A 21,499-nucleotide genomic window follows, 5' to 3' on the forward strand; every position below is an offset into this window, starting at 1 on the left:
AATCTAGCTGCAGCTGCCCAGGATATGAGGTGGAGATATCATCTAAAAACCCTTTAATAAAACAAGATTCATGGTGAGTTTAACTGAGAATCCCACCAAAACTGAAGATGAAGCAGATAGCTGTGCTTTTGTTTAGTCCCACACATGGAGGACAGGAACTTTGTCCTCGGGGAGCATTTGAAATCCACTTCATTTAAAGAGTCAGGTCAGATCCAACCTCATCATTCAGAGAAATTCCACATTTACGATGTTTACGTTTATTGACCGGCTCACTAAACATCTTTTCCTAGTGATGAAACCTTCTCTTTTGATTTAAACCCTGCCTTGACCTGATATTTGCAGATGAAACGCTGGTGATCTACAATGTCTTCCTTAATGACCGTATTTAAATCCAAACCATCAAATCCAGTCTGGTGTTCTGCTTACCTTTGCTGCTCTCCGCCTGACTCCCATTGGCAAAAGTGACTGAGGTGGATTTAGTCTCTTTCTGTAAAAGTTAGAAATTCTTTCGCTCACTTATTGGACAGCAACATTTTGGATTCATGTTTTAGTAAAAACTGATGTTCACATATACCTTTTCACCTCCATCAGTCTTGCGTGTCCTCTTCATGATCTCCTCCAGACGCTGACAAGGGAAAACAATAAAATTAGAGATAAACATCACTTTAACCAACTTTAGCTGAATTTTCCATGTAGTTTTTAGCAGCAGTGCATCAACACTTAGAAATATGTGGAGATCAAAGGTCAGTTCTATCAATAGTCTGATTTATGCAATCAGATTTACAAAGATTTGAAAAAAAAAAGTTTAGTTGTTTAAAGTGCTATTATTAAGATTGCCTAGTGATTGCAGTTTTCTCTGGCTCTGTGAGCTGGTTAAAATCTCTTTTGACTTATTAACAAATTGTTGAGGAATAGTAATCACATAGGAACATAAAAAATGGCCACCCTATGCTTCCTCTGCTTTAGTCGAGGACTAAAATACAAGCTGCATGTCTGGTTAGGGGTTGACAGCAGAATATTTACCAGAGCAGATAGACTGACTATTAAACCAGCTAATATTAGCTTATAATTCTCATGTATCTCTGTAGCATTCAACAATTTAGAATCTGCAAATAATATTTTTGGCCATCTCAAATGTGGTACGACTAAAAATTACAATAAATGTCAATATAGTAATAATTTAGAACTAGTAAATATTTGGCTAATGGTTCAACTATCCACTGAACGTCACTGTAAAGATTTATCAATGCATGAAACATACATCACCCATTAATAAGAACATTATTACAAAATCAAGATTTATATGATAAATCATTCAAGGATGAATGTGAAAAGTATCTCATTCCTTTTACCTTTTATTAGCAACCTTCCCTTTGAAGCAACTAAAACTATTACATTGTTGTAGATTTTTGTACTAAATGCAGAATGATTGATGGATTACATAATTACATCAAAAAACGTATTACAAAGGGAATAATTGTTGCTTCCGTTTTAAATCATATTCGAGTTCTCATAGTCCTTAGAGGCAACAATCTGAGCAGAGACTCGCCGGCTTTCCTCTGCCCGGATGCTGCCTCCAGCACCTTTAGGGGGAAGCTAAGGAGATCCAGGGCCAGCTGAGAGACAGAGTCGTTACTGCCACTCCTGGGCCGTCCTCTAGACATCAGGGTGATTTATTTTTTGTGCATATACAGGACATCTTTTTTCAAAGGAATGCTGTGAGAATGATATTCTGAGTAATTACTTTAATTTTCTTGCACATGGCTCAAAACTGAAGAGTAGTTAGCTGATCCTCTGTACTCAGAACCTCAGACTGGTTCACGTGGAAGTAATGTTTTATCATTTATAGCCCATAATTATTATGTTGTTGATGGATAAACTAGTCACAATTTAAGAAAACTGCCAATATTTAAAACAAAAAAAGCAAACTTGTAATGGCTGCATGGTGCAAAGCAGAATGGTAAGATGATAGCGCTGCTCAGCTTCAATAAAAATTAAACCCCTCTGCCTGCCTCATTTCTATGCACCAAGGTTAGATACAAGATCCAACCTTCATCTGACAGTCAGAGCAGAACTGCAGCTGCCACTCATAAAAGAGAGGCATTTTAAAGATCTCTGATTATTTCACACCCATATTTAACACTCATAGCTTTGGTATCTAGTTTAGCCCAAAAAAAAGTGCTGTCATTTTGGGTTTTTTTGCCCAATAAGCCGCTGAGACTGTTGTGTTGGCCTCGGGATACTTCAAACCACCTGTGTTCCTTAAGAAGTTGGTCCAAAAAAGAAAGACTTGGAACCAAGCCTTTGTGGTAGAAGACAGGATGTTCCTGTGGGCTCATTCTTGTGTCCGTTCTGGTTTAGCTCGGCCTGGCTAAACTACATCACAGCCTTTCACACATGACAAGAGGAAGAAACTGCTGACATGCAAAGCTCTTTTGAAATAATTGTGGTATATGAAGTTCTAACATCGAACAAAAAAGATCATTTAATTTAATTAGAAAATGGTGTCGAATACAATCATACTTAGGGCTGGGTACCGAACTTCGGGTCTTTTATGGTACCGACCGAAATGCTTCGGTTCTACCGAGTATCGAAACATGCCTAGTCTTTCGGTACCAAGTTTCGGTGATTGGCTGTAACACTTAACGTGATTGCGTCATCCAGGAAAAATACACAGGTGGTCCCGCCTACAGCCAGGGTTGATGTGTATCTGTTGTGAACTGGTTGTGAGCGTTGCGGAACTCCTTTAAAATGCCCCCCAGGTCAAAAGTGCGACTTCACTTTATTAAGACTGATGCTAATAGTGTAGAGTAGACGTAAGCAATTTAAGAGCAGAAAGTTGCTCGGTGTTTGACTGCAAGAAGAGCGGACCGCAACCAGCGCGACCATCCTACTCTCAGCAGCCCGTGGGCAGAGCAAAGCCAGAGCGGAGTAATGCTGTAATAATGTAATAATGCTGCAATTTCAAACTGGACGCAGCAGGAGAAGCAAAATCACGTCTGCTGCTTCCTTTTTTGCTGCTTGTACCAGCTTCTGACGCGCGGCTGAAGAAGCTTTGCTGCTCTGGCTGCGCGGTGCAAAAGTGGCTCTGATGCGCGTTGGGCGGAGCTACTCTATCCTTTATTTGCCTTGCAGCTATATTTGCTGTGATCAGTGGGAATAAAGTAGTTTTATTATGTTTGTAAGTGGGAAAATCCACCTGAAAACTTAATCAGTGCAGTCAGTTCATCCTGCCTTCCAATATTCTTTCTGTCGGAGCCGCTCAGACCCCCACCTACCAGCGGTGCGCTGTCAATAGGATCCCATTCAACGGGCTTGTTTGTCAGACATGGTAATTTTTCTAAAGTAAAACTGCTAAGTAAAAAGGTCCTCACAATGTTACAGTGAATATTAGACACTGATTTTTTTTTTTTATGTAAGAGGAAAAATGTAAATGGAAAAATCAGAGCTTAAAATAAAACTCAAGATTTGTACTTTTTTATGTTGAGTAATTTTCTTTTTCTTCGAATTGATATTATAAAACTGGTATCGAAAAAATTATCGTTCAGGAACCGGTATCGAAGTGAAGGTATCGGTATTGGTACCGGTACCGAAAATTTTTGAACAATACCCAGCCCTAATCATACTTTTTTGTTTTTATTTGTTAAACGGCTTGAACGCCAGGATTCATTTTCTTTCACATCAATTATGCAACAAAAGCTGAATGTTTAGCATGCATTTGTAAAGTGCTAAATTTTAGTTAGCATTCACCTCCATCTTTATATGGCCGATCTAACCTTTAGCATGAGGCCACGCAAGTATCATTAGACATGTGCAAAGATCTTTACAAATCCAGTCAGATAAGACTGGTAAGCTAGTTTGCCAATATTAGAACTTGTATTTAGACACTCACACTGACGCACTAAAATGCACAGGCACTCTAAGGCCTATTAAATCATGGCATGCAGACAGGCCTTCCAGGATAAGCCAAAAACATCATTCGTATTGGTTACAGGGACTCGGCTTTCAAGCCTGATTTCTGTTGGGTCAGAGGGCAGAGAGAGTAAATGCAGCTCAGAATATAACTGAATCGCTCATGGAGGAATTAACTGAGAAATCTTATTTTCGTTATCTACCAATTTCATGTGATTAAAAGCACATTATTTGTTTAAATAAAGATGGATTACGGTGCATGACAAGGAAAAGTCAGTTGATGAAAATTCCACCTTTCCTTTATAACCCTAATGGTGCCTTTTTTGTTCAAGCATGAGTTTCAGTCCAGTTAGAGGAAAAGTGTTGGGTGAACAGTGGTTCAGCCCTACCTTTTTTCTCTCCAGTCTCTCCTGCTCCTCCTTCTGGAAGTGTTTCTCTCTCTCCAGTCTCTGTTTCTCCGCCTCCTCCCGGGCTCTAGCCTCAGCCTCTTCTTTCTGAAACACAAACACATAAGAATCCAACCACAACTTGAGTGCAGGCAGATGAAGGGGAAAAAACTGCAGCCAAAAAAGCTGGCTTTTTTTTTCTTTCTTTTAAACGTAACACGGGTGTGGTTTTCTCCCTGCTGTTACTGTTTACAACCACAGATGGGATATTTTCCTGCACCAAACAAAAAAAAAAAGTTTTTTTTTGGACCTTTCACATCCTCATGAGGAAAATCCAATTGAAAGAAAAAAAAAAAAAAGGATTCATTAAAACAATAGACTCAGTGTTTCACCACAATAAAACTATTCTGTGGATGACCACAAGGGGACAGTAAAGCACTAAGGTAAATAAAGGACCACAGCTGAGTCATGTGTATTAGAAGATGACACAGGAGTGGATTTTTCACTCCTTTCCCATCATGTTCCCATAGAAAAAAAAATAGATCTTGTCTGTCTAAATCCTGGGCCAGAAAAAAAAAAAAATCCTGTCTCATCCCACTTCTGGTAAAAATATTCCCAGTCACATAATAAAAACAACTCCTGCTTCGGTGCCACTCCTAGTTATAAAAAACATAAGTCAAAATTAACTGAGAGGAAAGAAAAAAAAATAAGTCAGCACTTTTTGAGCACCCAAGTTTCTCTCTGTTTTACATTTTTGGAAATATTGGGAAATATGCACCTTTAACACAGATCGAGACAGAGAATGAATTTTTTTTCTTCTCCAAAGCAAATGTTTATTTACACTTCTTTATTGTGTAAGGAAATCAATCTAACAGCGTAATTATTAGATCCCATTACATTTTCCATCTCACACACCCCCTAGTGGCAGCTCACGCTCCCCTGGCCATGCAGAATCCCTGCTTTAATGCGAGTCTACAAGAGAGATTTCCTTCTGAACCACATTTCTTCTCCGTTTTCATTGCTTTTCTTCTTGAACTTAATTCATCTTTTGCAGCTTTATCTGTCCGTACAAACGCCAGCAGTGCTGCTCTCAGCGTTTGCTGTTACACCAACCTGTTTCTGTAAGCGTAGGTTCTCCTCCTGCTCAGCTCTGGCTCTCTCCTGGGCCTCCTTCTCATCTTGAAGCTGCTTTTCTTCGTCCCTCCTCCGCTGCTCCTCAGCCATGGCCCGGGCCTCCTCTTCCCGGCGGAGTCTCTCCTCTGCCTCTCTGGCTATTCGCTCCTCCTTTAAGATCCTACACAAGAGGGAGTTTATAATTACCAGGCTATTCCTCTTTATTACTTTGATGTATTTGATTACATCCTTGATTGATTCACATTGAAATTTCACATCTGTTTCTTAGAAATAAATTTTGTCTAATTTAGCACAACTATCACAGGTCTGGACTTTGACTAAGCCATTGGAACACAGATCATTAGTGGTTTAAACCATCTTCAACAGGTTTTATCCCAATCCGGCCTGAATTTAGCTCCATCCATCTCTTTATTAACTCTATTAACTCTGTCCAGCTTTCTTTTTCTTGCTCAAACAGAACATAATTTAAAAAATCCACAAATCCTACTAAGTTGCTGTGGGGTTGGTGATTTTAGAGTGATTTCCAGTGTTAGTTTTCAATATCACATCGAGTCCTAGACGAAGACCAAAAAGTTTAGTTTTATAGGATCAGTGCTAGGGCTGGGCAATTAATTACATTTGCAATATAATCACAATTTATCAATGTGCATATTTTTTATTTTTATTATTTTTTTTAGATCACAGAGGGATTCCGTTTTGGTCGCATTACAATTAACAAAAAACATTCCATTTTTCCCTCCAGCCCTTTAGGTGGTGTTCATATGATTAAAGTGGGTTTGTGACCTTACGGTGGGGAAAAGAGTGTTGAAGCTATCATTCAAATCCGATTAAGCAAATAGAAGCTAACACTTTTTCACAAAAGGTTACAGGAAAGTCATTCAACAATGGACACTAGAGAAGCAAGCTTGAAAAACTGAAACCCTGAAACAAGACATTAACATGCTTGTTACAATTGCAATATTGATCGAAAATACTGGCAATTTTGATTTTTGATCAAATTGTTCAGCCCGAATCAGTGCACATTCTCTCAAATGTCTCGAAAACAAACTATTCTATCAGTATTAGTTTTGGAGGGTCCATTTAATGTTAACCAATGAGCTAAATAAACTCTAAGAAGAAGCAAGAAACAGCTCACTTTATCAGAGACTTTAGATGCAGAATAATATATTCCAATATTCTTTTTTTTTTTTGCTAATATACCTCTAAATTATTACTTAACCCTCTGACAAATACAAGAAACCTCTAAACATTTATAAGTATTGGAATTACTATTTAACAGATCAAATAACCCCACAAAAGAAGTCCACTCTCAGTTCTACTCTCCACAAACCGACTGACCTCTCCTTCTCCTCCTTTTCACGGCGCTCTTGCTCCTCCCTCTCTCTCTGCTCTCGGGCCTGTCGACGTTTCTCTGCCAGGATGCGAGCAGCCTCCTCTGGGTCGTTGGTGCCTGCCATAGGCTTGGCTGACGGAGAGGGTGAAGGTGACACCGCGCGGACAGGCGGAGCTGAAGGCAGGGTCGGCTCCGGTTGGGAAGGAGCAGGCATGGCGCCGGCGGCGAATGGCACACTGGGCTTTTGAGGCGTGGAAGCAGCAGAAGAAACTGTGATGGCAGGAGTCACAGGGGAACCTAAAACAGGAAAACATACATTTAAGACAGGAAACAGGAATTATACATGTAACTTTGGTTTTTAATAATAGTTTGTTTTGTATGATTTTTTTTCTTCAAAGAATTTATTGAGAGCAAAAAGAAAAAAAATACTAAACTCAGAAATTACTCAGAAAGACATAATTGCTTTCTAATCAACACAGTATGTTTGTATCTTTGGTAACAGATATCCCAGGTGGTCATTAGTACTTACTGCTACATTTTTTTTAGTTACTCTTTGTTTTATATTTAATTTTTCATTCTGTTCTGATAAAAGCAGGGGTAGAGCAACAGAAGAGGGGTTTGGCAGAGTAAGGCAATAATAAAAATAAAGGTGGCCGAAGAAAATATTGGCAGAAAAGTGGCTTCAGTGGATAAATGAAAGACACAGATTCTAAAAAAAAATCCCCCCAAAAAATCCCAGACTTTTTCACACTGTACCGGTGAGTCAATTCTTTAAAACCAGAGTGCTTAGTGGGAACATATCTTCCCAGGCAAATGCTTAAATGCTGACTTCTACAGTCGATATTACTGTTCTGTAACACTACATTTCCTTCTCTACAGACATTAGAATCTCATTTATTTTCAGTAATTAGACTTTTAAATGTGAAACTCATTGTTTCACTGTACCCGAGGTGGGTAGGAGTAACTAGTCACATTTATTTGAGCAATAAATAGTAACATTTCTGGCTACTCTTCCCTATTAGGTTATTTAATAAACTCCATTTATTAAATACATTTATTAAATGCACTGTACTGCATTTTCATGTCCAAGTATTAATTAAATCTGCGAACATTAAAACATAAAGGTAAATATTTATAGAATAGTTAAAGAAACCATTAAAATATTGGACCATACAGACGATGAACAGGGTGCCATCAAATTGCATAAATATGTAAAAAATGACTAAAACATTTTGTTGGTGCTTCCTGTGTAGGTTCTTGTTCGTCAGGGGTCTTAGCAACCACAGAAACTTGCTTAAATCTACATGGAGGACAGCAGAGCATTCAGCACATACAAGGGAACCTAACCAACTCAGTAGTTCAGATATGGGTATGACACTTGGGTCAAAATCCAAACCCAGAAGTTAAGGCATTGACCAACCACATCAACTCTGTGAGCAGATATCACAAGAGTTTCACTAAGAGTAATATGTAAACCTTTAAGGACCGCTGGCCACATTGAACCCTATAAAAACTGAGGTTTACCAGAAACCTACAAATACAGACAAGGATCTGCATTTTGATTCCTATCATCCACTCTGTGCTAATAATGTTCTCTCATTTACAGAGAAAAAAAAGGATGACAAACATGGCAGGAATTCACTTCTAGCATGATGTCATGAGCAGAATGTTATTGTCCAAAAAAGCTGCTTCATCCCAAACATCCAAGCTGAGTGGCATCATTTGTGCGGTCCAGGGCAGTGATGATTTTGTACAGAAAAATAAACATAGGCACCGTATTCATCTCAGGAGCAGATGCTTCCTGCAAGACTACCTTTTGCTTTTTAGAGACGAAACGTTTTCTAAAATGTTACTCATGTAATGTTTGCCATCCTTTAGTAACTCACTCTTTCTTTCTTGTTTCTCTGGAGTGCTGGGCCTGCGAGGTTCCTTCACCCTCTCTAATGGAGCGGGGGAAGATGTTCGGTCTATCCTGGCTGGGGTGCTGGCTCTTTTTGGTCGGGCCTTAGGAGTAGCTGGGCTCCCACGTGAGGGTGGGGGCTTTGGGGAGTCAGCGGGGCTAGGAGAAGCAGTTCTGCCTTTGGGAGTGGCCGGGGAGGCCGGCCGTCTTGATAAAGGACTTGGACTGGAAGAGATGGAGAAAAAAAAAAGAAAAATTAAGACACATGATGGAAATTGAACGGTTTTCCCAAAGACAAATGACCATGATGCTAAATGTAAAGAGGAAAAAAGAGAGACTCCAGAACTAACAATACAGGTGACATTGAACACTTTGAACTGTGTCACCAAATCTTAGATGTAGCAGTAGAAATGAATATATAAATGAATAATCCCACCTTGGGTCGGGTCTGTGCCTCATACTGGGCAGAGACTGCCTCTTCTGTAGAACCTTCTCTTTTGTGATGGCCTTTTTTTCCTTCTCATTCTCTCGCTCTTTGTCTCGCTTCTCTTTCTTGTTCTTATCCATCTGAAATAAATATTTCAATCAGAATTTAATTTTTTTTCCAGTTTAAAGCTTCTTTACATGGAAACCAAACAGCTGTATTCAGCGTTGTCTGGAAACGTTCATATAACTATACCATTCTAAAGCGCTGAATCCCCAACTCTGACAAAATGATAACTTTTTGGATGACCCCTTAAAACTGCTGTGTGTATCTAATCTAATAAAAAAGTTGGTTGTTTTAAACATACGGGAGTGGAGCTTCGTCTTTGATGCCGCTGAGTGATGTCCGGCGTGCTAGACGTCACCCTCCAGTGGTCAGAGCAGCGGTGGTGGGGCTGGTGGGCACACAGGGTAAGGGGACTGGCAGAGGCTGAACGAGGACACAGAGGAGAGTCTGTGGATAAATTAAAGATTTAAGGGATTAAAGCTAGTCCACCTTCACGCATCTGTACGATCCAATGAAACCAAAACTTACGTCCATCTTTTCCATTATTGAGGACACTAGCAGCACTGCGGCTGCGGGCGAGAAACGACAGGGTGGGCGTCATCAACCGGTCAACAATGCTGCTCTCCCAAGGAGTCAGTGCAAGGCTGCGGGCTACAGGTAAACAAAATAATGCACGATTAGAAATTAGTCACAGAGCCATGTCGTCCTGTACTCCAACACACCACAGCTTCAAAGAAAATGTTCCAAGAGGTGTAAAATAAAGGGTCTGAAAGAAAAAAGATCTAAAAATATAAAATGGTAGCAGTATTTTTATAATTTCAAGGGCATAATCATGCTAACTAAGGCTACGTTCACACTGTGGGCCTTGATGCTCAATTCCAATTTTTTTGCGAAATCCGATTTTTTTTTTGCGTTGCCGTTCACATTTCCAAATATATGCGAATTGTATGTGATCTCCTGTGTGAACTGCAGTCATACAACGCAAGTGTCCCGCATGTGCAGTAGAGGACGCAATGACGTCACAGGCCAGCGTGCTCTATGTTTACTGAAGTAAACATGAATGTGCCGGCGCGCATCTAGCGGTCTTTTCCAACCATAAAAACTCATTCTTTTCAATGTGTTTAAATATAAATACTGCTCTCCGCGTCATCATCTGCCATGGTTGTTGTTTTTCTTGCCGTTTCTGCATAGCAAGACGCAGAATAGTGACCTTTGTCAGATATTAATGACGTTCAGGTCGGATGAATGCGACCTGGCTGTTCAGACACAGGTCGCATTTGAAAAGATCAGATTCATATCGGATTCAGGACCAGATAGCCAAGTGGCCTGGGTCGCATTGGAAAAAATCGGATTTGTGTTGTTCAGACAGCCATGAAAAGATCAGATTCAGGTCGCATATTAGCAAAAAAAATCGGATTTGAGTCACTTCAGGCTGCAGTGTGAACGTAGCCTATAGATAGTATAACGTTAGAGTTATTGTTCAAGGTTTGTTGAGAAACTGGAAGCAGCAAAAAAAAAAACAATCTGCTAGAACAAAGGACGGCGACCATTTGGAAAGCAAAAACTTACATAAATTAACCGTTAAGAATCGTGTTTCTAATTTTACTTTTCTGCTTTCTTCTTTTCACCACATCTTAAATATCAGCAGATCTTTTAAATTCCAAACACAATTCACCATTTACATGTCATTAGTAGATTACATATTCAGGGCATCTTTAATCCCATGGATTATAATGGGAGAACATAAAAGGACCGGTAGGGAGAGTGCAAAAGCCACCAGGAATGCAATGATAATCACCAGACAATGAAACAACCAAAGAACAGTAAAAAGATCCCATGATTGCGTCATAAAATATAATCCCATAACAAAACTTAAGCATGCAGGGCAATTTAAAGAAAAAAACAAAACAAAGTCTGAGAGTCAACAAACAAAAACATAAAAATTGTGGTTTTGTAGGATGAAAATGAGGTCAACTTTAAACCACCAAAAGACGGGAAAAGTGCTGAAATTAGACAGTGAAGGGGAGCAACTGCGAACAAAATCAAAAAGGACAATGATGGAAGGACTCGTGGTTGTCGCCAGTGGCTGAATGATGGACAGACTGAAAACGGGCGCAGGACGCTCCACATGTTGCCTTACTTCTGCTGGGGGAGTTCCAGAGTGTGGCAGAGGACTTGGAGAGTCGCTTGTTTAGAACAGAGTCCACATGTTTGGGAAGGTTGACCGCAGAGACAGAGCATCTGCCTAAGAAGCCAAGAGAGCGCCATACAGATGTTCACAGAGGTCACATGGTTGAGAAGAACAGAGGGAGCCACTATGGTGTCATGAGTTATGCAAGGACTCAAAACTCTGAAGAATCAGCTGCATTTTCTTTCATCATTTTTGTTTTTTTTTATGTATTCAGGTTTATCTTACTGAGACACAAGGTCCCTTTTTCTAGAGTGACCTGTATTAAATACATACACAAAACAACAAGAGGTTAATACAGACAGTCGGTACAATTCACAAAACACTCTGATCAAAGCATTACATTCTCGTCCAGTTATTGTAAGAAAACAAAGTTTTACCAAGTAATTACTGATGGAACGATGAATGTGAGCACAGAGTTTCTCCATTCAGATGGAAAATATCAGTAGATCAATCAGCAAAAACTCAATTCCAAATTTATACATTGGTAAGTTTCATGTGAAATCAGAGCAAACCGTTACTGAGGCCAATGACACTAGACTAAACATGTTTGCAACCAAAGGATTATATAAGCTCTGAGAAATCAGCTGGTGAGTGGTGGCACCCCCTGACAGGTCCAAAGGTTAGTCAAAAACGTTAATAAGGTCACCTTAATAACAGCACCATGTTACTAAAGTTCACTTTTCTTTCTGGATCAGTGATGTATTTACGAACAAAGCCAGACAGGCATAAAGGTTGTTAGAAAAGGACTGTCATGGAATCTGCTGGAATAGGAAATATTGACTGGAAATTCCCTAGAAAATGCACATAGATTGCTGCATACATTTACTGGTTTAATGGGGCTAAAATAATATTTCTAGGATCGATAGTAAAACAAAATGTTCAGCTAAAAAAAACAATTTTTTTTTTACTTAAGAAAAGATAATAGCTTATATAAATTTGGATTATATCAATTTGTTATAGCAATTTTAAAACTGGCAATGAAACTGCCCAGAGTGCAGTAATGTTTTATCTAAAAGGTTCATATTTATGAGAACATCAAAGTAAATTTAAACTCATCATGAGAAATACAATTTGTTTAAAAGTGGAAAACTTTCCATCCGTTTGGTGTGCTACAGAATAAATCTGTTTTATTAAAACCACTGTGTGTAAACAAGGATGCAGATCACTGCCCTGGAATGCAGAAATGATGAAAAATTAAAACCAACAGCAGTTAAGATATGAAGCCAATATAAAAAAACCCAACAAACCATTTGTTTTAGTGCTGATCATCAGTCTAATAGGAGGCTCTTCATATAAGTGATTTCAACCCATCAAGTGTGAATGGAGGAGTTGATCCAGATGCTCTGAATGTACTCACTCTCTTTCTGGCTGGAGTTGGGGGAAACCACACCGACCCATGAGCTTCTCTGCCGACGGATTTCCGCCCATGTCTTCTTGGTTGATCTGTGGATTGCGGCCTCGTAACGTTCCTGGGAAACGCAACGGAAGATAACGCTTAGAAATCATTTGACTGATATCAGTCAGCTGAACAGCCTGCTTTCAGGCAACAAGGTCTGATTCTCATAGCTGATTTCAACTGAACACCATCGCCACACTGACCTCTCACCCTTCAGTGAACTATCATCTCAGCTATTAGAAGTATGGTGATTTGTAAATGTGCCGTTTTAAACAGTTTTAGCCTGTTTCCATCCACATACTTTGTTCTTCTCCAGTTTCTGTTTCTGCCTCTCTTCCAAAGCGGCTCGCCGTTTCTCTGCTTTGATCCGCTGCTCCTCCAGCTTCCTGCGACGTTCCTCCAGCTGCTGCTCCCTCAGCTGCCGCGCCTTCTCCTCCTTCTCCAGCCACTGGTTCTTTTTGGCAGCTGTTGTATCAAACAGAGGACGTGTTAGGGAGAGGAGTCTCAGAGGGTTCCTGTTCCTCACTTCTCACCTGGGACAAAACAGACCCATCTGTCCAAATGAGATGAAATATTTTGGCTTGTTGTTTTAATAAATCTTTACATAATTTGTGATTTATATTCTTTTAAACAAATAAAACATTTAACGATTTTATGTCTTAAGACAAAAAGCATCATCGATTTTGAGCTTATTTACCTTTAAATCTGTGGATTGACTTAGAAAAGCTTAAGATCAGAGTTTGGTTAAAAGTTAAATATTTAAGCTTTGTCTTCGCAAAAGGTTAAGCCGACTAAATACATCTGAGGTGACATTTTATAGGTTATTTCATTCATGCATCCCTGAAACCATATTTTAATATGCAAATCATTTTTTGTTACTCAGCATTTTATAAAGGGCAGTAAGACGCCTCATTTCCAGAGTAAAGAGATCAGCATTTTCTCTTAAACCACTAAAGAAAACCTCCACGAAGAATCGGTTGATGCTTATTCCTCTGACATCAAGCAACTCCTTGTGTTTTTTTCTCAGAAGACTGTGATGGATAACTGCAGAAATGTTGGAGGCTAGGGGCTTTAAAATTTATTGTAAGGCACGCAGTTTGTCTTTCATGGGAAGATGGAACAAAAAGCCAACTACCCAGGCCCTGCTTGCCAACACTGTGCAGCAAAGCCAATGAATGCTGCAGTGCAGATCTGTTTGTGCAGCTTGATATAAGAGAAATTGGTTCTTCTTTTAAAAAAAAACATGCAGGACAAAATTGGCAAGAATTGCTCTTAATTAATCCCAAAATAGTAATGAAATTCTCAAATCGATCATAGTTTCAGACATTAACCCAGGGTCAAGCTCACACTAAACAAAACAGGTGCTTAAAGGTTTAATTTGAAAACTTTAGTTGCAATTGATTCACATGTAAATCTGGTTAGAAGAATTTTGCTGTGGATTTTGGTTTAAATTTCATTTTAAAACTTTTCCTCTTGTTACAGAACTAAAGGTCCTGTTGTAATAAGAGATGAGCTGTGAAATAGCAGATGCCTTTATCCATACACCTAAAGTTAGTCTAATAGCTAAGAGCTATTGATATTCAGCCACTCACATTCCAGTGCTTTAAATTTTAAACAGATGCCCAAATCTGAAAGTGCAGCTCATGGATCCTGGACCGTCTATAGACAGAAATCCAGATTGATTTAGATAACAGTAAGGTCGTTAAAAAGCCAGAGACAAGCTTTATCATCAGACATGAAAGATTTACATTTTCCCAAAGACTGCAAGGTATTTAAGATGACATCAGTAAAAACATGAAAAATGTCAATACTTTCTACTTCAATAGATCTCAGCTGCTTAACACATCTGATAATTGCATATCTGATGATAGATTGGTAAAGTGGGAGTTGTGTGGTATTGGACTGCGGTGGTTTAAGTTTTATTTGAGAAGATGAGTAAATTTTAGTGTTAAATTTAAGAATCACATCTAGTTATACCTCAGATTATAATAAACAACTTTCCATCTGTGCCAATTCATCACAGAGATCAACCTGTACAGGTTGATTTAAGGCTGATACTGATTATTTTGGCATCAGTTTAACCGATCCCCAATATGTGCTGCCAATGTGCAGATATATTGAAGCCGATATTTCTTTTTGTTCCTCTGTTTACACAAGTCTCAATTTAAACAAAAAAAGATAAAATAAAATTAACAAATCAAACAAAAAAACAGCAAATGGAGGAAACGCCAATGCAAACGCTGCAGATAATCTCAAGACATAGCCTAATATGACCTAATAAATCGACCAGCATGATGCAGAGTAAGTGTGTTTATCCCATCAATGGTTTTAGGGGGAGAAATTTCAGACAACTCAATAAGCCTTAAAAACAGAGAGCTAAAGTAGTCATGGATCCATATAGAAGGTCTACATAAGCAAACTTACTGCATAAATAAAATGATTAGCAGGATAAAGAATAAAACATAAAGATGCTATTTTTCATTAGCTCTGATAAGCGTAATGGTTTCTTTATAATGTTCATATGTAATGTATAGAAGTCATTGATTCCTATAATAGGATTTAAAACATTGCTTACAGCAGCTTCCCTTAAAACGCCAGATATTATTTTATCAATACATTTAAGCGCGTCTTTTTTTTTTTAAAAGGTTATGAAATTTGACTTTAATAACTTTGAATTTTTTTGAAGATGTGTTATTCTTTCAAGTATTTTTTTATTTCTCTTTGTATCCAAGTAAACTTAAGAAACATTTCCTTGTTTGTTTCTAGAAAAAGCATCATTTGTGCAGAGGAACCAAAACCTCTGTTTAAGCCGACATTGTAAACACAGGCTTTGTCTGAAGGGTCTTCTGTTCTCCCAGTCTGACAGTGAATTAGATAAGACCCATACCATCTGGCATGCGCCTGTGATCTCCCAATTAGACGGATCCACAGCATCAACTGTGTCAAACACATCTTACAGCATTCAAACACTCGGATTAGACAACAGACAACACATTACTGCCAAGTAAAATGAGGAAATCTACACAAAGCGTTATGATTTTGTTTGCACATTTGCTGCAAGCGGTCGAACTAAAGATATCTACTCTAAATGCATATCTTTTTCCAAAAATTTAATTATATGTTCCGTCTAATTTGGTGACAATATCACGATTGAATATAATTTCACAGTGTCCCCAAAAAACCTCTAATTTGTCAAGGAAGACTGTAATCAGTGGTTTCATTGGTTCCATCTTCTATAATTGGAGCAGGAATATGACCAAAGTTCACACAAAGGACAGGTTATCTGTCAGCCTCTGGGCACCACATCAAATGCATTCATGTACATTAAGGAGAATGGTTAAAGGATCATGTGGCTGAATGCTTGATGAGGAGAATGTTTTTAGAGAACAGAGGCTAACATTTAGTTGGATTTGATATGGGAAAACAAAGCATGACAAAAATAGATATCAATGGAAGAAATGCAAAAAAAAAAAAAAAAAGATAAAAATGGAAGAAATAGCCCTAGAGCTGGGCAAGATCACCAAAATATCCCTTTTTATTTAAAATTTTTTGTTCTGTGCCGCTTTCAGAATAAATATAAACTGACATGTTTATAAGCATTGAAAAAAACAAAACATTAGAGATAATGTGTGTTACATGTTCTTAGTTTACTTTTCTTTTTTGTGATTAACCCTCTATGGCATGAATTTTTATTTTATGAGGAAAAAAATATTTCACCCTAGTTTTGGGAGCTTGAGGGGGTCTTTATAAAATATCAATCAGAAAATGTGCTCCACCCTGCCCCCCCCCACCAGATTTTGGTTTGTTGTCTCAGGGCAACAATATGCTATAAGGGTACTAAAACGCCAAGGTTTTCTTTAAGTGGAATGATGAACAAACAAGCAATAAATACATTAGAAGAAGTTTTATTTCAAGTTTTATTTCAATTTCAACAAGTTTCCTTTCAACAAACGGCCACAAATGGTTTATTAATTAGTGCATTAGAGATTAGCTGCAGTGTGTTTATGTTTCTAAATACATGTTCCTGTGGGGTACTGAATGGCTCTGTGTTTCTCTTTTTTACAAAGTACAGTTTGTATTATTCTGTATGGAACCTCATGAAGCAGTTGCTGGTGGATGTGAAACAAAGGTGGGCGTCACATTTTTGGCACTTGGCTTTAGGTGTACCTGTGCATCTTGGTACCTTGCATCTCCCTTTCTTTTCATCCATGACCATCCAGTGGGCTGTGGCATCCAGACGCACATCAGGGACTGGGATAGGTGTAGTGGGTCCTCTTCTCCTCTTCTCTTCGTACTCCCCAGCAATTGTGGAACTGGGACGACCTCTCTTGCGCTCCAGATTCTTGCCACTTTTGCACAAGCTTTCTGCAATATACGACTTGAATGTATAAAGCCTCATCTGTTCCTGTTTTCTCATCCCAGTGCTGCTGCAGTCTCTCTTGTAGAGCAGCCAGGCAGTCACGATGGTCATGTCGATAAAGTGGAACATCAGCCGATGGTACCACTTTTTCGACCTGATTTTGTTGCGGTACAGTGCAATGAGGGAGTCCAGCAGATCCACTCCACCCATATTTTTATTGTACTCTCTCACCACAGCAGGACAGGGAACTTTGATGATTTTTTTCTGCTTGGCATCCCACCTATAAACGTCGGTGACACCATCAGAGCCAGCCAAGATGAATATCTTGTAGCCCCATTTCTTTGGCTTAGCTGGCAGGTATTGCTTGAGTGTATTTCTTCCCTTGAATGGGACCATCTGCTCGTCTACAGCCAACTTCTCACTCATTGGTATTGTCTGCAGCTTTGAGGTAAGATGAGTGACCAGTGGTCGGATTTTGTGGAGTGGATCAATATTTTCTTGTTGTCTCACCTCATTGTTGTTGAAGTGCAGGGATTTTTTAATGAACTCCCATCTGTTTAGTCCCATGGTGTCAGCTACCTGGGACACTCGGGTGGCTTTGTTCCAAAACATGCGGGTGCCTGGTAATCCAAACAATGACATGTATACTGCTGTACCCATAAATTGTTCCAGTTCTTTTTTAGCGAGGTTAAGGGGCTTGTTGGTGTCACACTGAATGGCATATACATTTGACTGCTCTACAACTAGTTCCAGAATGTCTTCAGAAAAAAACATCTTGAAGTATTTGTAGGGGGAATTGATATGATCTGATTTTGGAAGACTGGCCTGCCATTCTGGGTAGTCAGTGATATTGGCACTGTGGGGTGTTCTCCAACGGGGTAAGCGTGGAACAGCTTCCTGTAATACTTCATCATCTTCATTTTCCTCTTCATCCACAGACTCATTGTCATCAGGCAGGTCATCTGTTTTCAAAAGAAACCAGTAAGCATAAAATTAGAATAGGTCATATATACCTCTCTTTACTCACTGATGTACAAACGCACATACATGCTCATTCCATACAGTATGTTACTCTACTGACTGAACCATGATCTCCCAACTCTCCCTCAAACCTGATTTTGGAGTCCACTCTTCCTCACTGTCACTCTCCTCAAGCTCACTGTCCTCACTGTCAGAAGGAATGAGCCTAACCACTTGATCATGTTCCTTACGCCCATAAAATCTTTGTGCATCCATTTTCTGTGATTAATAGTAGATAGTACAGAAAAAATTTTATTATGTTGATAACTACACATACCTACACATCTCCATCCATGAGCATGTTATAGTTCACACAAAAGTGGTCTAACTGCACAATGTTGCCCTGAGGCAACGAATGAAAAACTGCCATTTTAGTATATAAATGAAGACAAAAGGTGTCTTTACTCAATCAAATATGCTTTTTTACTTATTCATGCACATCACAGATATTATTTATACAAAATTATTTAAATTTAAACATGTAAAAAAGTTAAATTTATCTTACCTTCTGCTAGGGGTGTGTCCAAGTCTGCTGCGGTCCAAAAAAGGATTGTTTCACTCCAAGACAAAGGTCAAAGCCACGCCTAGCTCAAATTTCATTGGTCACAGACATATCATCAGACTTTTAATGTGATGTTTTACTTAAAAAAATTTAAAGGGGCGGTGTGTGGGCCAAAATAGTGGTTTGTTGCCTGAGGGCAACAGAATGCCATAGAGGGTTAATAGAGCTGCACAATATATTGATTCACAAAGAAAGCTGATAACACCCATAAGGAAGAGTTTGTAATAAATATTCTTTTATTTCCACACCTGATGTTTGTGAACGATGGACGGTGATAATAATTCTCAAAATTTCCATTTAGTGTTTCTTATGGTGCAGCCCTTGTTTCAATGATATTTCTTGGTGGATTACCCAACTCTAGTTTATACAGCGAAGAATCACAAGTGAAGACTTTCAGAATGAACTGAATGATTCGAAATGAAAGAGGCCATCACCACCACCACATTAACACAGGTGAGTGGCTTACCTTGCAACTTGCTGAGCTCTTCTGTAGGAGGAAAGAATGAGAAAAGACAGGAGCAGCTGTCAATCATGCAAAGCAGTGCAGGGCCAGAGTGGAGCCAGGTGGTTTCAGCCAAACATTACAAATTCTAGCTAAATTAAAACAGTGGGGCTGTGTCAGACCACCATACTATTAAACTTCAAGTTCGAATTAAAAATGAGCATTTGTGTGTTTTAAATGCAGTGTTATTTTTTACCCCCATCATGCATATTAATGTTTGGACCATTTCATTATAACTTAGGTTGTGACACAGACAGTCAGGTGAGAAGTTCAGCAACATGTTAGCAAACGCTGCTTGCAGAAACATGCAGAAAATAGACTCATGCTTATAAAATGCCTGCTTAGATGATAACTATGTTACTCTTTATCGTTTCTTCAGAGACCAAACCTGCTCTTTTTTGCTCCAGTCGTCTGTGAAACGTGCATGTCAATTGCAGCTATCCAGTACAGAAAAAAAGCTACATATTCCACCCCAACACAAGGGGGAGCTCTAATCGTATAATGCTGTCACACATTGCTTCCACTTACCTAGATACTTGGCCTTCTCCTCTCTGCGTTCTTTAGCAAGCTTCTGTCTCTCCTCTGACTTTGGGACATCTGAGATGAGAACGAAATAAAGGAAAAAAATGCAGTGATCAACGATCTGTTTTAATCTTTTTATAAACAATGTCTTACAACTAGATTCATTCCCATTAACAGTGATTCATTTTGTTCTATCAGGACTCAAGATATTTTAGGGGATATCAGACCAACATAAAGCCATGCGTCATGGTGAAGAGAAAGAAAAACAACAAATAGCTTTTCTTTTCTTTTTCCTTTAAAAGTGTGGCTTGCAATTGCCCCACCCTTTAAATTAAGCTATAGAACCACCTTTTGCTTTCGTTATAATTGCAGCTACAAGTCTTCAGTGATGGGAAATATGTGCCTGACAAATTTGGCACACAGCATTTGTAGAGATCACTTGGGCTCTGTTTGAAGGAAACAAGCGCTGCTGAATAGAAAAGCTTGAGAGAAGTTCAGTGTTCTTATATTCGAGATTTTAGAAACGGGCCAATATATTCTGGAGTCTAGTCTTTTAGCTGATATCAATATCCGACCAGGAAATCCCTAATTGCAGTACCAAGGACATGGATTGGGGTGCATGCAGTGATGACTTGTTATGAATATTTGACCTTCTTCCTTCTCTTCCTTACAGGTTGGATCCTTTGATTAAATCCTTGTTCCTGTCTGTCAATCTAAGGTAGCAGCCAGGTCTTGGTAGGTTTGTTGCTCTGCCATGATGCCAATATTTACATGATGGATTAAACATGGCTCTGGGATATTTCTATAACTTTGGGTGTTTTAATAATATTCTAAGACTTCTATATAGAAGCACTTCCACACCTTTATCCCTGCGATGTTTCTTGGTCTCTCTGATGCTGTTTTTTCATTAACATTCTCCAACAAACTTCAGAGGCCTTCATAGAACAGCTGTATTTATATTAAACTAAATGTCGCCCAGGAGGGACTTTGTTTACTGATAGGAAGCCTTCAGAAGTCTTCCTATCAGAATACACACTACACCTCAGGTTTCATTTTGTAAAACAATAGCGGAATGCTTACTTTTACTTCAACTTCAAAATTATATAATACTTAAAATAAAAAACAAACACATTTGAATACTCCCAACAGAAAATATCCAGCAAACAGCTGAAGCATAAGAAACTCCTCTAATAGCCAAAATTAACAAGCCAACCACAGAGCATCTAGAAGAACATTACCACAATCATTTCTCATAAGTTGAAAATACAAATTGACTGACCAGTGCAATAACAACAGACACACTTTTAACTGCATCTGAACTAACAAGGTCAGGGTTTCATGTCTACAAGAAAATGCAAGCAGAAAACAGGCAAAATACTATAAACTCTGAAGGTAATGATTTACTATCATCTTTCTTGACAAAAGGAAAACATCTTTAGAAAGTGTGGTGCAGGGAAGGCCGCCTCTTCTCTAGAAGAGCTGCAGCAGGAGGCAGGGACAGCAGATTTATATCACCTAGATGTGTGTAGATGTTTGAATTGAATACGCAGCGCCTGAAGGAGAGCACTCAGACCTCATGTATTCTTCGCATACACCTCAAAAAGCACTCAGCTGTAGACAACAGGGAGAAATAATAAAAAATGCTGAACCACTGAAAGAGATTCAAACCACAAACTAACATTAAGTTTAAAGACAATTGGAGGAAAAAAACACACTTGTTTCAATACTACAAAAATAGTTTTTAAGAAGGTATGCTGATATTTCCCATGGATTTACAGATGTTTCTACAGA

General features: G+C 38.8%; 1 protein-coding gene across 5 annotated transcripts in view; it reads right to left on the reverse strand.

The window, feature by feature from the left end:
* The window catches only part of map7d1a (MAP7 domain containing 1a), a 55,190-nt gene that overhangs the window by 10,300 nt on the left and 23,391 nt on the right, over positions 1 to 21,499 (reverse strand). Inside the window, exons 3-16 of one of the 5 annotated variants that reach the window (XR_005282158.1) lie at positions 19,715 to 19,783; positions 19,151 to 19,171; positions 13,044 to 13,207; positions 12,704 to 12,815; positions 11,296 to 11,400; positions 9,684 to 9,806; positions 9,457 to 9,602; positions 9,102 to 9,232; positions 8,652 to 8,890; positions 6,771 to 7,062; positions 5,412 to 5,592; positions 4,303 to 4,406; positions 575 to 627; positions 427 to 487 (exon numbers count right to left, since the gene is read on the reverse strand). Coding sequence is in view for 4 of the 5 variants with exons in the window: in XM_038301246.1 (XP_038157174.1) it covers positions 427 to 487; positions 575 to 625; positions 4,302 to 4,406; positions 5,412 to 5,592; positions 6,771 to 7,062; positions 8,652 to 8,890; positions 9,102 to 9,232; positions 9,457 to 9,602; positions 9,684 to 9,806; positions 11,296 to 11,400; positions 12,704 to 12,815; positions 13,044 to 13,207; positions 19,151 to 19,171; positions 19,715 to 19,783 (1,800 nt within the window). In the remaining variant the exon portion in view is untranslated. Of the gene's footprint in view, positions 1 to 426; positions 488 to 574; positions 628 to 4,301; positions 4,407 to 5,411; positions 5,593 to 6,770; positions 7,063 to 8,651; positions 8,891 to 9,101; positions 9,233 to 9,456; positions 9,603 to 9,683; positions 9,807 to 11,295; positions 11,401 to 12,703; positions 12,816 to 13,043; positions 13,208 to 19,150; positions 19,172 to 19,714; positions 19,784 to 21,499 lie in introns of all 5 variants that reach the window. The other 4 variants (XM_038301246.1, XM_038301247.1, XM_038301248.1 and 1 more) reach the window with 4 other exon arrangements.

Source organism: Cyprinodon tularosa, unplaced genomic scaffold, assembly GCF_016077235.1.
Source record: "Cyprinodon tularosa strain WSP-4 unplaced genomic scaffold, ASM1607723v1 ctg464, whole genome shotgun sequence".
Taxonomy (NCBI): domain Eukaryota; kingdom Metazoa; phylum Chordata; class Actinopteri; order Cyprinodontiformes; family Cyprinodontidae; genus Cyprinodon; species Cyprinodon tularosa.